This window comes from Calidris pugnax, unplaced genomic scaffold (genome assembly GCF_001431845.1).
Source record: "Calidris pugnax isolate Ruff unplaced genomic scaffold, ASM143184v1 scaffold18, whole genome shotgun sequence".
Taxonomy (NCBI): Eukaryota; Metazoa; Chordata; class Aves; order Charadriiformes; family Scolopacidae; genus Calidris; species Calidris pugnax.
The window spans coordinates 2,207,819-2,220,845 of NW_015090812.1; the positions used below are offsets into that span (position 1 = coordinate 2,207,819).

Here is a 13,027-nt window from a genome sequence, read left to right on the forward strand (position 1 = left end):
CACAGGGGAAGGGTCAGCAGAAGCGTAACTCTACGCCTCCTGAAGGAAGGGACAGCCCCACTCTCCTGCCCTCACAGCCGGGCCGCGCCCGCCCTGACTGACACAAAATGGCGGCCGCGGGCGCCCCGGCCGCCTCCCCCATCCCGCGCGCCGGGGCTCGAGGCGGCGGGCGGGGCCTTCGCGAGGCGAGAGCCGCGGCCTGAGGGAAGGGGCGCGCGCGGCGGCGGAGCTGCCTCTGGGGCGGCGCCGGGACCGTCCCGTCCCCGCCTCGGCCCGGTATCATCGGCGGCGGCTCCGTGTCGGCCCGGTCTGACTCCTCCTCCTTCGCCGCCGCCGCCTCCCGGCGTGGTGAGTAGGGGAGCCCGGTGGAGGAGGAGATCCCAAGGACGTCCAGAGCTCTTCCCGCTTCCCCCCCACCCCTCTCCGCTCCAAGCGGGCCCCTCAGAGTGACACGTTTCTCCCTCTCTCCCTCCCCCCCGCCCCTCCCGTTTCCTCACGTCTGCCCATATCACAATAGTCGCCGGCACCGAGGTCGGGGGGTTGCTGGTGTGCGGGATGCCGGGCGCTGAGGGCCGGCAGCCGAGGTCAGCCCCCGGGGCCGCTGCCAGAAGGGGAGGACGAGGGCAAGGCCGGGGTGAGCCGGCAGCTTTTGGCTCTGAGGAGGGGAGTCGAGGCCGCCGCTAGAACCAGGGGTAAAAATGCCGCCGTGAGGCCCCTCGGGCGGGGTGACCGGTGCTGAGGCCTGCCCGGCCCGGTGAGAAGGTGTTTCCATCTCCTTGAGTCAGGGGCTACCGATTGGGAGACGCTTGGTTTCGCTGCCTGGAGTCGTCGTGTTTCCAGGCCGGGCTGCAGCAGATCTGCACCCTGCACTCAAAAGCAAAGTATTGGCAAAATACTCAATAGATTGAGGTTTTCCTCAGTGTGTATGAGTGGCACCTGTGGCAAAGAGCCCAGCACGGAAAGGTGGTGGTGCACACGTGTCTTCCACTAGGGACACCTGCAGTCATTCTGATCTAGTGGTAATAAAAGTGAAAGGAAAAAAAAATAATCACAGTTTTATTTTCAGTGATACAAGACATTGACTTTTTCACAGTCAAAAGCAGATTAGTACCTTAAAACTGCAACAGGATGCAGTTGTAACTGTGACAATTCTTGTGCAATTCAACTATTGGCAAACAAATACATAGTATCTGTTCAGATGAAATGAAGAAACATCTCAGAGTTTCCTGTTTGGGTGGTTTTCTTAATACCTCTGTTTTTTCTTTTTTCTTTTTTTTTTTTTTTTTGTTTCAGGGTAACCAACCAAAGAAGTTATGAATATCATCTGTGGTTTAAAGTTGCCTGGCAGGAACTGTATTTTCTTTCATTTGGCTTCTTTCACCAAGCAGGGGAAATGCAATAACCTCTGTAGGTCTTACTCAGGATGTTGCCGAACTCAAGTCAGTTGTACACGAGAAAAATGCCAAAGGCTGGATTTGAGTAGAAATACTAGAAACTGGTTTTGGACTGGAAGGTCTGACTCCTGTAGAAACTTCACTGGTAAAGGATGGAGGTGTCTTTTGAATGTCTCAAATGCAGAAGTATACAAGAATGCACACCACAATTCAGAACGGTTTTGCTTCCAACCTTCTCAGCTGTTGGGGGAGAAGACCACATCCCTCCAGAACAGTTCTCTAGGGCAACTCCCACATCGTTTTTCTGCTTGGAACACTCAGGTCATCAGGTCTTTTCGCACATCACCACCATTTCAGGCTGCACCAGTTCCTCTTTTCTGGATTATTGTTAAGCCAGCTCAGAAGTTATTTGCTATCATTCTTGGCAGGTAAAATACCATCTTACTTCCTCTCTCAATGTAAGACTCCATTATGCAAAGATGTGTGCATGAGTTTGTTGGTTTTTCTGGAAAATGGTAGGTGTATTTGTAGCCTTTTCATTTTAATATCTGCAAAATTTTGTAGGACTGGGGCCTAGACTGACAGTTTGCTCAACAAGAAGTTGTTTCCATTATCAGAGGTGTTCGATGTATCTTTTGCTCTTCTCATTCTTGTTTACGTGTGGTAGAGGGAGATGAACACTAAGGGACATTCCTTCTCATTTGGGAGGGAAGAAATGGAGTGGAGTAGAAGCCAATTAGAGTATAACCTTTCATAAACTCTTACATGAGGTGAGACTGTAATCTAGAATACAGCAAGGACAGACACTAACAAATTCCTTTTTAACTATGTTCTAAGTTGACAATGTTTGTATCTTACAGGAGCATAAGAAACTGGTGGAAAGCACTTCCTCCTAATAAACGGGAACATTTTAAAGAAAGTGCAAGGAAAAATAAATGGAAGATACTCCTGGGTTTTAGTAGCTTAGGAGTTTTATTTGTCATGTTTTATTTTACTCACTTGGAGGAGACACCCATCACTGGGCGCGCTCGACTGTTGGTGTTTGGAAAAGAGCATTTTAGGGAACTGTCTCAGATGGAATATGATATGGTAAGATTTTTTAATAAAATCTAAATACTTTTAAATTGTTAATGATTTTTTTTAGTGATGAGGTGGACACAACCAGGTTCGCTTGCCTTAATTTGTTCTGAATTTCATGCTCAGAACCGTGCAGAGCACCCCCATCAGCCAACCCCTCCTCTTGTCCCCATCCTCTGTAATAGTTCCTTTTCCATAAGCAAACCATTCAGGGACATATGATGGTTAAAGAATACATTATATGTATGTAACAAACGTTTTTAACTGTGTTATTGTAATATAACAAGAAATACAAAAATCTGGTAGAAGCAATAAAAGCATAGATAATAGGTACATGCTCAGATCTAATTTTCTATGCTGATTTGAGCATTATTTGGCACTTGTTTAAGGTCCTTTCTTCTAAGCTGTCACTTTCTAAGGCATTACTCCACCTGCATTCAATTATACTTCTTATTTTCTGTTGGATCAGCTAATTTTTCTTTAATTGCTTTCTTTTAAACTGTCTATTTTACTAATTTCTGTACCTTTGAGTTTTGTGATTTTTGGTTCTGAAGTCAGTAAAGCTTGATAATCCAGCCATATACAAATGTCACTATTCCATTGGACAGACAATGTGAGATAAGAATATAGCAAAAGAAGTACAAGGATATATTCAAATTACATCTTTTGTATAAAATTGCCCACATTACAAATTACAACAGAAATGTACAGATAGATAAAAACTATGAATTCAAATGGAAATTCAAGAAGGTATAGAAAGCTTAACTGTGTATTAGGGAAACACCAGATACAGGAGACTGTAAGACCAAGTTTATACTACTTATTTTTGATCTGTGGTCAGTTTACTTCCTTTTAAATTCAATAATCCTTAACTTGTGTGTCTGAAAGCCTGAATCTAATATATTTGCTTTGGCTATATGAAAGAAAAATGTACTAAAACTGAGATTTAACTAGGGTGCATGTAGCTGCTAAATTAGTTTACCAATTAGTCGTTTACTGTGTGTTTCTTCTGCATGGCCATCAGTGATTTTATATTTTTTTTTTCAGTGGATGGAAGAATTCAAAAATAAAATGTTGCCTGAGACAGATGCGCGCTACCAGGTTGTGGAGAGAGTTGTTGGTCATTTATCTGAAAGCAATAAAGACATCCCACAGGTCTCAGCACTCAAGTGGGTTATCCATGTGGTAGACGAACCAGGTGTAAATGCTTTTGTGCTTCCAGTAAGTTCAGCCCAGTACAAAAATTATTAGTAATGTTGAAACAGCATTTTATTTATGTGTATTCTACTTAATTTTCACTCTCTTTTTGTTTACAGAATGGCCAAGTGTTTGTTTTCACTGGGTTGCTCAATGCAGTTTCTGATATTCATCAGCTGTCTTTCATTTTGGGACATGAAATAGCTCATGCTGTGCTGGAACATGCAGTAAGTATTTAAAGAAAGCTGTCTAAAATTCTTAAATGAATTCTAATTAATTTTTTCCTATCACTACCAACCAAAGTTTCAGTGTGACTCTTTGTAATTAATGAAAAGATGAGTTTGAAATGAGTATTCTGATAGAGTGTATCCTTATTGGAGTACTTAACAGCTGTCAGAAGTCCTGTAGCAGTCAGTGTTAGCACAAAGGCTGCCAGTGCTCTTTTCATAACTGTACAGATGGATTATGGCCCACTATTAACAGTCATTTAGAACTTGGTCTGGAGATCCCTCTCCTCCTGTAGCACAGACACAAGGGACTAGGAGGTAGTCAGCAACTCGTTACTCCTAGACTCGTTAGTATCTACAGAAGTGGATATACTTCAATAAATTATTCTAAAATACATGATATCTTTTCCTTATACATGAAATCTTTCCTTATACATGAAATCTTTCCTTATACATGAAATCTTTTCCTTATACTAGCATACAGTTGTAGAATGCCAAACTGCAGAATGGCTGGAGCTTGATTCTGCATTTACAGGTGATTGATATGTGTATATTGAAATTGGTAGTTCTTGGCCTTTTGAACAGGATGGATGGAATAATTTTTTTGTGCTTCGTAGGTAGAATTGTGACAAAAGAAGATGTGCCAGATACTGATCTAGATTGGCTTGATTCGCTAGAAAATGCTTCTTTGCTTACAAATTGATTTCTTTCTGTGTATGTCATTTTTAAAAATTGTATTCATTACCTGTCCATCAGTTTGAGAAGACATAGAATCATAGAAGCATTTAGGTTGGAAAAGGACTTTAATGATCACTGCGTCCAACCATTAACCCAGCACTGCCACATCCCTCAGCACAACATCTGCATGTGTTTTAAATACCTCCAGGGATGGTCACTTAACCACTTCCCTGTTCCAATGCTTGACAACCCCATTAGTGAAGAAATTTTTCCTAATATTTATCCTAAACCTCCCCTGATGCAACTTGAGGCTATTTCCGCTTGTCCTATCACCGGTACCTTGGGAGAAGAGACTGACCCCAGCCTCAGTTCACCCTCCTTTTAGGTAGTTGTGGAGAGTGAGAAGGTCTCCCCTGAACTTCCTTTTCTCCAGGCTGAACAATCCCAGCTCCCTCAGCCGCTCCTCCTAAGACTTCTGGCCCAGACCCTGCACCAGCTCCATTGCTCTTCTCTGGACATGCTCCAGCACCTCAATGTCTTTCTTGCAGTGAGGGCCCTGAAACTGGATACAGTATTTGAGGTGGGGCCTCACCAGTGCCAAGTACAGGGGAACAATCACTGCCCTAGTCCTGCTGGCCACGTTATTTCAGATAACCTTGTAAAAATAAAGATCCTGCTAAAATAGCGAAGCTAATCTGGAAATGGGTAAATACATTTTTAAAGGCAGTGGAAATACAGAAGAATTGCTTTACTGCACCTTGTATGATTTTGGATAAGCAACAGTTCACATCATAGTTTCTTGGGCTCACTTGGGCCAACTAACTTGTTAAACTCTTAAAAAAAACCAAAACATTTCTTATAATAAAAAAGACTTACCTTGTTTGTATGGAACCTGTGTCACCCAACTGGCATAGAAAAAAGTATTGCATAATCTGGCTTGTAATCAATTTCTTGCATGTCAAATAGAGCTCTGGAAAACAGAAGAATTTAAATTTCTTTCTTCAAGATCTTTTAGTTTCTGAAACTAAAGGAATGCAACAGAAAATAAAGAGTAAATATATTATGCTTAGTGTCCCTTTATACCATTAGTGGTCCTGTCTAAATGATGTCTATACCTTCTCAAATTAATGTAAAGAACAGTCTTCTAGGTTTTTTATAGATTTTTTGTTGTTGTTCTTTTTCCAACTGAGGTGTTTCATGGCCTTTTTACTCAAGAACTCTGTGCATGCTGCCATCATCTTATCTCAGGCTTTGAATCTCTCGAATTGAGAGATTGCCAAGGTGTGGTGGCATTCTAGACTTAAAGTACCTTTTATACAACTGAAACTTTTGTGTAAGCAGGTGAGCTTGTGCTTGCCCTGTCCCTGTGGCTGCATAGAAAAAAAAAGCAGTGATTTTTACAGTGTTTCCAAATTCTGTTGTGTTCTCAAGAAATGTCAGAGAGTAAGGAATGAAAATGAGACAATTTCTGTTTGCAGGCAGAGAAAGCCAGCCTGGTTCACTTCTTGGATTTTCTCTCGCTCATCTTTCTCACTATGATTTGGGCCATCTGTCCCCGTGATAGTTTGGCAGTTGTTGGCCAGTGGATTCAGAGCAAGTTGCAGGAGGTAAGACTGACGTTTCGTGTTATTCTACCCCAAGTTCCATGGAAAAACATTTTTAATCTTGGGGAGATAGTACCACTAAACAGTATGTTTGGGGAAAAGGGCAAGAGGGGAACTATTATAAGTAAAAATTTATATGTGAGTATGTTTTTGAATGAAATATATTTTTATAAATCTGCATCTTCTCATCTTGAAGAACTTTAGATTCCCCTCAGTGACTCTCTGTCGCTGAACAGGCTGTGAGTACCTGATTGCCAATGAAGTTAGATGATTGTCTTTTTGAAATGTAGCTCATCCTTTAAAGCTGTATATGTTGAAGTGCCATGTTTTTATTTTGAGTAGCTGTTAAATTGTTCCTAAATGAAATAAAATGTATGGGTTTCTTTAAATGCATTGTTAGTGGTAAAATAAGAAAACTGAGAATCTAAACACTCTTTAAAAATATAAACCATGCTACAATAAAACTTACAGAAATAATCTTTTCAGACAGCATATATTCCAATAAAGTAAAATGCAGAGGCTTTGTGGTGCCATTTTTCTTCAACAGTCTAATTTACACTCTGCCTCCAGACAGTTACTGATCCTTTTTTTTTTTTTTTTTAAAAAGTGGGGGTTTTTACTCCGTCAGACAATTTTTTGTTCTTTTTTTTTTTTTTTTTTGAAAAAGTGGGGGTTTTTAAAAGAAATTTTGCTTCCATCATAAAACTGGAATCTGAACTGAAAGATTTAAGTGAAAGAGCTCTTTGGTTTCTTTGACTTCTCTTGATGCTTTTCCTGAGATTTCCCCTGGTTCCTCAAAACCATAAAATTAAACATAAACAATCTGTTTTGGTAGTTCTTATGCTAATTGGTAGACGTGCGGATTCTGAACATAAATTTTCTCTAAAGAGCTTGGATATTTGTACGAGTAGCTAAGAAACCAATACATTGATGAATGCTAGCCAGCATTTTGAAGAGCTGAATTTGGAAAAAGCAAAGTGTGAATCAATCCTGAGGCTGCTCGTAATTTAGACAGCAAAGACTTAACTCCCTGTCAGCATCTTTTCTCCTCTTCCAGGCTAACGGCAACTGATATTTTGGCTTTGTGGATTGGAGTTGTGCTTTAGGTTGCAAACGTAATCTGGGTTTAAGCTGAAAATCCTAGTATGCTATACATAAGATCTGTCATATATGAGATATTGTATAGTAATGTCCTGCTTTAAAACTGTGATCAAACTCATCTCCAGTAACGTTAAACATATCCATAAGTAATGCAGAATGAATAAGTGATTAAGACTGGCAAAGCTTTCAGCCCATATACCAAGGACGCTGAACAGAATTTTTTGTTTCTATTAGTCACCCAGGAGTGCAATGTCTGTTTCTTTCATTCAGTGTTTGCCAATTGAGCTTGTGTGAAAATGACCCTGCATGTTTTCTCACAATGTTTCTTTTCCTCCTCTTCCATAACTGTATTTTACTTTCTAAAGTTTTAGCATCCCGCTCTGTGAAAGGGTTATTTAAGCCATGTTGTGATACTTGCTTCTGTTTCAGTATTTGTTTTTCTTTTATGTCCTCAGAGGCTTAACTTTTTTACCTACTGACTATTGGTTATTTTTTATTATTGACTATAAGTAATTTCCAGTGACTCTTCGTAGGCCTTTTGGCATGCTGTAGCTCCAGTTCTACTTTTTTCTTCAAAGCTAGTGGGTTTGCTTGCCTTAAGAAATTGTTAAGTTCTCTTCTGGGATTCATTCATGGTTGTTCTCCAGTCATGTATTTCTGAACTGACACGTGTTGGCTTTGGTTTTACAGCAGCAGTTATTTTATATGGGAACAAAAGCCTAGGAACTATTCTTGGAATGGCACAAAGCATGACTCTGAGTTTTATTGATGTCCTGCACACTGCTATGTATAGTTACAGTACTTCGTATTCCCTTTCTTGTTCACCTGAGACCATCAGATTTGTATTTCATGTGAAAAATGGTGGTTTTGTGTAGTCAGCTTACCTGAAACTTCCTTTTCGTTAACATACACAGACAACTTCCGTAATTGATTTGAAAAATCAAATCCATCTTCTCTATTATGTCCAATTTCTGAGAAAGATTTTTAGATTACAGTTTGAAGATCTAATTTTTCATTCCAGCAGTCATGAGAGATTTTTTTTTAAATTCATTTTTCAGTAGCAGATGAATAGTACTGTATGTTAGGTGCCTCAAGACCCTCTTACATGACCACTGCTGAGACTTTATTGGCGAGAAGCACCCTGTGAAAGAGAGCACAAGTTTTCTCAAGAGACTCAGATTATCTTGCAGTTTTAATTTTAGATCTGAAGAAGAAACGCATAGAATTCTGAACTAGATTCTTTCCAGATGTTCTATTAAGACACATGCATTCTATTTCGGATTTCCTAAATTTCTGCAAATCTTTTTTAGAGATGGATGATACCCCTTCTTCTTAAAAATTATTGTAAACCTGCCAGAGAAGAAAACAACAAGTAGTTGTAAGTGAAGAAATAGGAAATTGCCTGCTTGTGTTAGCCTCAGTTCTAGTTAGCGCTTTGGGTAGTCCTGTTACTAGTTTCATTTCCCTGAGAAATGTTTAATAATTGAACAAATAGTTTATCTGGCTAACTGGGAAATGGTGCTTCAGGAATATATGACAGACTAGCCAGGGATATCCTAGACATTTAGTAAATATATGCACTCCGGTAGACACAGTGCACTTTTCAAGGCAGTAGAAATATATATTCCACTTCAAATAATGACTTTATCTTCAGAGGACTGTAAAAATAGATTTGTAATTGCAGTGCTTAAGGTCTGTAAGGAAATTAAGAATTCGGAGAGTGACCTTGTCTATGCTTACTTGTAAACCAGTGTGTTTGGCTTGAAAAGACCTGCAGGGCTTTGGTTGGCTTTTATTTTTGGCCTAGTAAAGAAAAACTATCAGTAATACTTTAGAAAGAAGCTACAAGTTATATCTTTAGGTACTCAAAGGATCGGACCACTTCTTCTGGTGCTCTTCATTTCTATCTGTTTTTTGGTTTGGGTTTGTTGTTTGTGGGGTTTTTTTTTCTGGAATGTATAAGGAGGGCATATTTCTTTAAGTAGATAAAGAGCTGATAAAGCCTCTTCCTGTTCACTAATCACATCCCCATTCTTCAGCTGATATTTTCTAATCGATGCCTGGACCAGAATGTTCCTTATCTCCACAGGAGCAGGATGTTTTAACAAGTCCTGATTTGCATTTACTGTAACCTGTTATACAAGGGCAAGGCTGCCCAAATCTACATGAACTGTATGTGCCAGAAGATCCCGCTTCATATGACTAAATAACCCTTAGAGAAAAGTACCACTGGCTCTTAGTATGCACTAACACAATGTCACACCCTAGAAAAAAGGGAGAAGAGTTGGTCAGGTTTACGTTTTCTAGTTTGATTTCTTAAGGTCCATTTGCATCTTGCGTAGGGGAATAATCATGACAAAGGAGTGAATTCTGCATGAAAATGTTTATGGCTACATTCCATATGGCTGTTTACCATACAAAATAGATCATAGCAGGCTTAAAGAAAGTTGTCATAAAAGTTCAAGGAAACCACTGGAATTTTTTTACATACTGTTACTACAACAAAAATCTTAATGCCAATAAAAGAGTGAAGTGAAAAAATTCTGGTTTAAAGTTGGCATTAACTCTTTAGTTGCCGCAAAATGCGGTGAGACTGGCTGATGAGAGGGACCATGAAAATATGTGTAATTTGAATTGATTTCCACTGAATACGGGATCAGTGATAGGAAATTAAAGATTGCATTAAGAAAATTAATACTGATTGCATGCAATGTGAACATGATATATAAACACCTCTTCTTATGAGAAGGTTAGAAAAATAGCTACAATATTTTAGCTTTGTAGCTATTCAAAACCAAGAAATAAAGCTTTGATGTTCTTCTTTGCAGTTTATGTTCGATAGACCGTACAGCAGAACATTGGAGGCTGAAGCTGATAAAGTCGGACTTCAGTTGGCAGCAAAGGTAAACTACAAGTGATTTTTTTTTTTTTTTTATTAGCAATTTACCAGACATTTTTTGGTTTCTATTATAATCAGAGGGAGTCTCACACTTCATACAGAGGCAAACTGTGTGTGAGAGTTCCCAAAGTTTTGAAGATATGGACATTAATGAAGCAGTGAGAAATAAAACAGTTTGTAGGGACAAAGTCATTCTGGCTAAACTGTATGTAGTAAAATTGAAATTTATAAAGTTGTGCATTAATAGCTGCACAGTATACTTTCTATGTAGTTAGAAAAAAAAAAAAGCTACATATTTATAAAGAGGAGAATGCCAGATAGTAGGAAATGGTTAATTGTATGTAAAGCTATAAATTGACCTTTAGATTTTTGTTTTTTTAATTTCCATCTATTGTGAGAAGTTCTGAGGAATGCTTTACTCTCTTGTTATGCACCTATAACGATCTGATCTATAGTATCTATTCTCATAACAATACAGTAAAATTTAAGAACGTTTTGATAGTGTGGTTATATTTTCTGTGTTTGCTGATAATTGCAAAACAAATCAACATTGTTCTCGTATTTAAAGATTTGGTCTAAATAAATGTGGCCTTGCTGAAATAAGATAACAATTTGGTCAGAAACTACTTAGTGTCCACTTTCTTATCCTCTTTTTTTTTTTTTTTTGCATAGATTGTTTTTTGCCTAGTTTTTTCTTTTTAAAAGATAGTGTTAAAGCAATTCACAACAGCACTGTTTTTCAGCAATCTAAACTGCATTGGGAAATTCCGTTTCTTATAATCAATTGGTAATTTCTTCTTCCTTTTTTTTTTTATTAATTTCACAGTCACTTTGAGTTTTTCTCAGTTCCAAACTGTAACAACAGTTGAAGATTTATCGGCAGAGGGAACACTAAAATGTTGAGGTGTTTGCTGATTTCAAAGGAGAAAAAAAAATTAATTCATGAATCCTTTGATGAGAACGAATGCAGTAAATATTCTAAATAATGGCATAAATCAAAATCAACATTAGGGGTAGGAGGACTGGCTGGGCTGAATATTTTAGATTAATATACAGAAATTCTGTACTTTGCAAAAGCAGGTTGTGAGACTATTTTGGTGGATTTTCTAACACAGTAGAGCAGCTGAATGGAAAATAGTACTTTTTGGAAAAATAGGCTTGGAAATTTTCTTCCAAAAGACAATGGAGGAGGTGTTTTCATTTACATTTTACCTTAAACATTCTTTGGAGTAGGATGAGAAAGCAGGGGCTGAAGGCTTCCTGGTTTTAGTAGATGTTCACTAGATAGGTGAGGTTAATATCCCAAAAGTGGAATAAAAATGAAAGAAGGTATGTAGAGGTGTTGGAGGCTTCTTGTCTGAAGTGTTGACTTCCCTTCATCTGAGACCTGCCTTGAAGCTGGATCCTCAGATATTTAAAGGGAATCCCAAGGCTTGGTTGTTGTTCAATATCAGTGTCTTTTTGTTTCATTGCTCACATAATTAACGCCTTTTAAAACAGTATGTTTACAATATATTAATGGTCATTAGATATTCAGAGGCTGGAGGGAAAAGCCAGATTTCAAAAGGAGCCTTTTTATCTCTCTAGTCTCTCACTGTGAAGAAACTGTACTTCTTGGACTTAGATCTGTACTTAGTATCAGATCCAGCATAAGCAAGAAACAAGGGTTTAAATCCTAAAAAAACCCAAACAAACCTCTGCTGGGTTTTACCTTTGTGCTTGCCTTTGAATGTTACTTCAGTTGAAATTGCTCTTTTTCTGAAGATATGAATAAAATACTTGGGTTTGTAGTAACAATTCTGTTACAAATATTGTTGTGTTTCATATGCTAATGATTTTGAAGCTGAAATGATTTTCAGGACAATATAATACCTATTATTAGACCAGCTACTGTAGCTGGTAGGAACATTGCCAGAATTGGTTTGGTATTGATTCACGAGCTACTTTGGTATTGATTCACAATCTGCTCTTTTAGCATCGTGCTTATCTTTACCCTTCCAGAAATTTTCTGTTACAAAGCTCTCAGCCTTAAAGGTTTTATGAAATGAGGAAAAATTAAGAAAGGACAAGGAAAAGATAATGCAATTCTAGGTTTTTTTCTTTTCTGTCCAATTTCTGATCAAAGAATAGTACTTTTGCCCTTGAATGGACTTCCTGGTATAGATGTGAAAGCATCACAGTTCTTACCCATTCTTTTCTGTTTTTTGCCATTTTGTAAGCCAGTGTTGGACCCTAAACTGTCCTGACTTCTCTTGCTTTGGTAGCTGGCCCTAGGCTGTTAAACAGATAATGCTCCACCCTATCCTGTCTCTTTCATTGATGTAGGATTGAATACACCTCAAATAACTGTGCCTCGAAAGAATGTCAGATCCCCAGTAGAAGATTTCTTAATAGCCCTGGTTATGGTAGGTCTCTGTAGATTTTGCAGCCTGCTTTTTCCTTCACATCTCTGTTCCATCACATTAGGGAGCAAATTTTACCCCACTACAAGGAACTTAAGCTAATTCACGAAATTGCTCATCAATCTGCAGTCTTTTCTCTGTTCTTTCTTTCAGAATTCCTCTCAGAGGAATGCCAAGTGGTTAACAACTCGGGAATTCTCTTAATTTGATGTGCTACTCACTGGTAGCTTGAGAACAGAGAACTGTTCCAAGTTTGTAGTCTTAGTTTGTTTATTATTTCTTTAAATAGCGGGGTGTTTAACTACGGAATAATAGCATAGATTGTTTTTTGCCTAGTTTTTTCTTTTTAAAAGATAGTGTTAAAGCAATTCACAACAGCACTGTTTTTCAGCAATCTAAACTGCATTGGGAAATTCCGTTTCTTATAATCAATTGGTAATTTCTTCTT

The 13,027-nt window shown here is 38.6% G+C and overlaps 1 protein-coding gene across 1 annotated transcript in view; it reads left to right on the plus strand.

Annotated features, from left to right (window-relative positions):
- The first annotated feature begins 153 nt into the window (after positions 1–153).
- OMA1 (OMA1 zinc metallopeptidase) overlaps positions 154–13,027 on the plus strand; it is a 20,335-nt gene continuing 7,461 nt past the window's right edge. Inside the window, exons 1-7 of the mRNA XM_014938927.1 lie at positions 154–348; positions 1,294–1,822; positions 2,255–2,483; positions 3,519–3,692; positions 3,788–3,895; positions 6,052–6,180; positions 10,107–10,181. Of these exons, the coding sequence (XP_014794413.1) occupies positions 1,314–1,822; positions 2,255–2,483; positions 3,519–3,692; positions 3,788–3,895; positions 6,052–6,180; positions 10,107–10,181 (1,224 nt within the window). The 5' untranslated portion in view covers positions 154–348; positions 1,294–1,313. The remainder of the gene's footprint in view (positions 349–1,293; positions 1,823–2,254; positions 2,484–3,518; positions 3,693–3,787; positions 3,896–6,051; positions 6,181–10,106; positions 10,182–13,027) is intronic.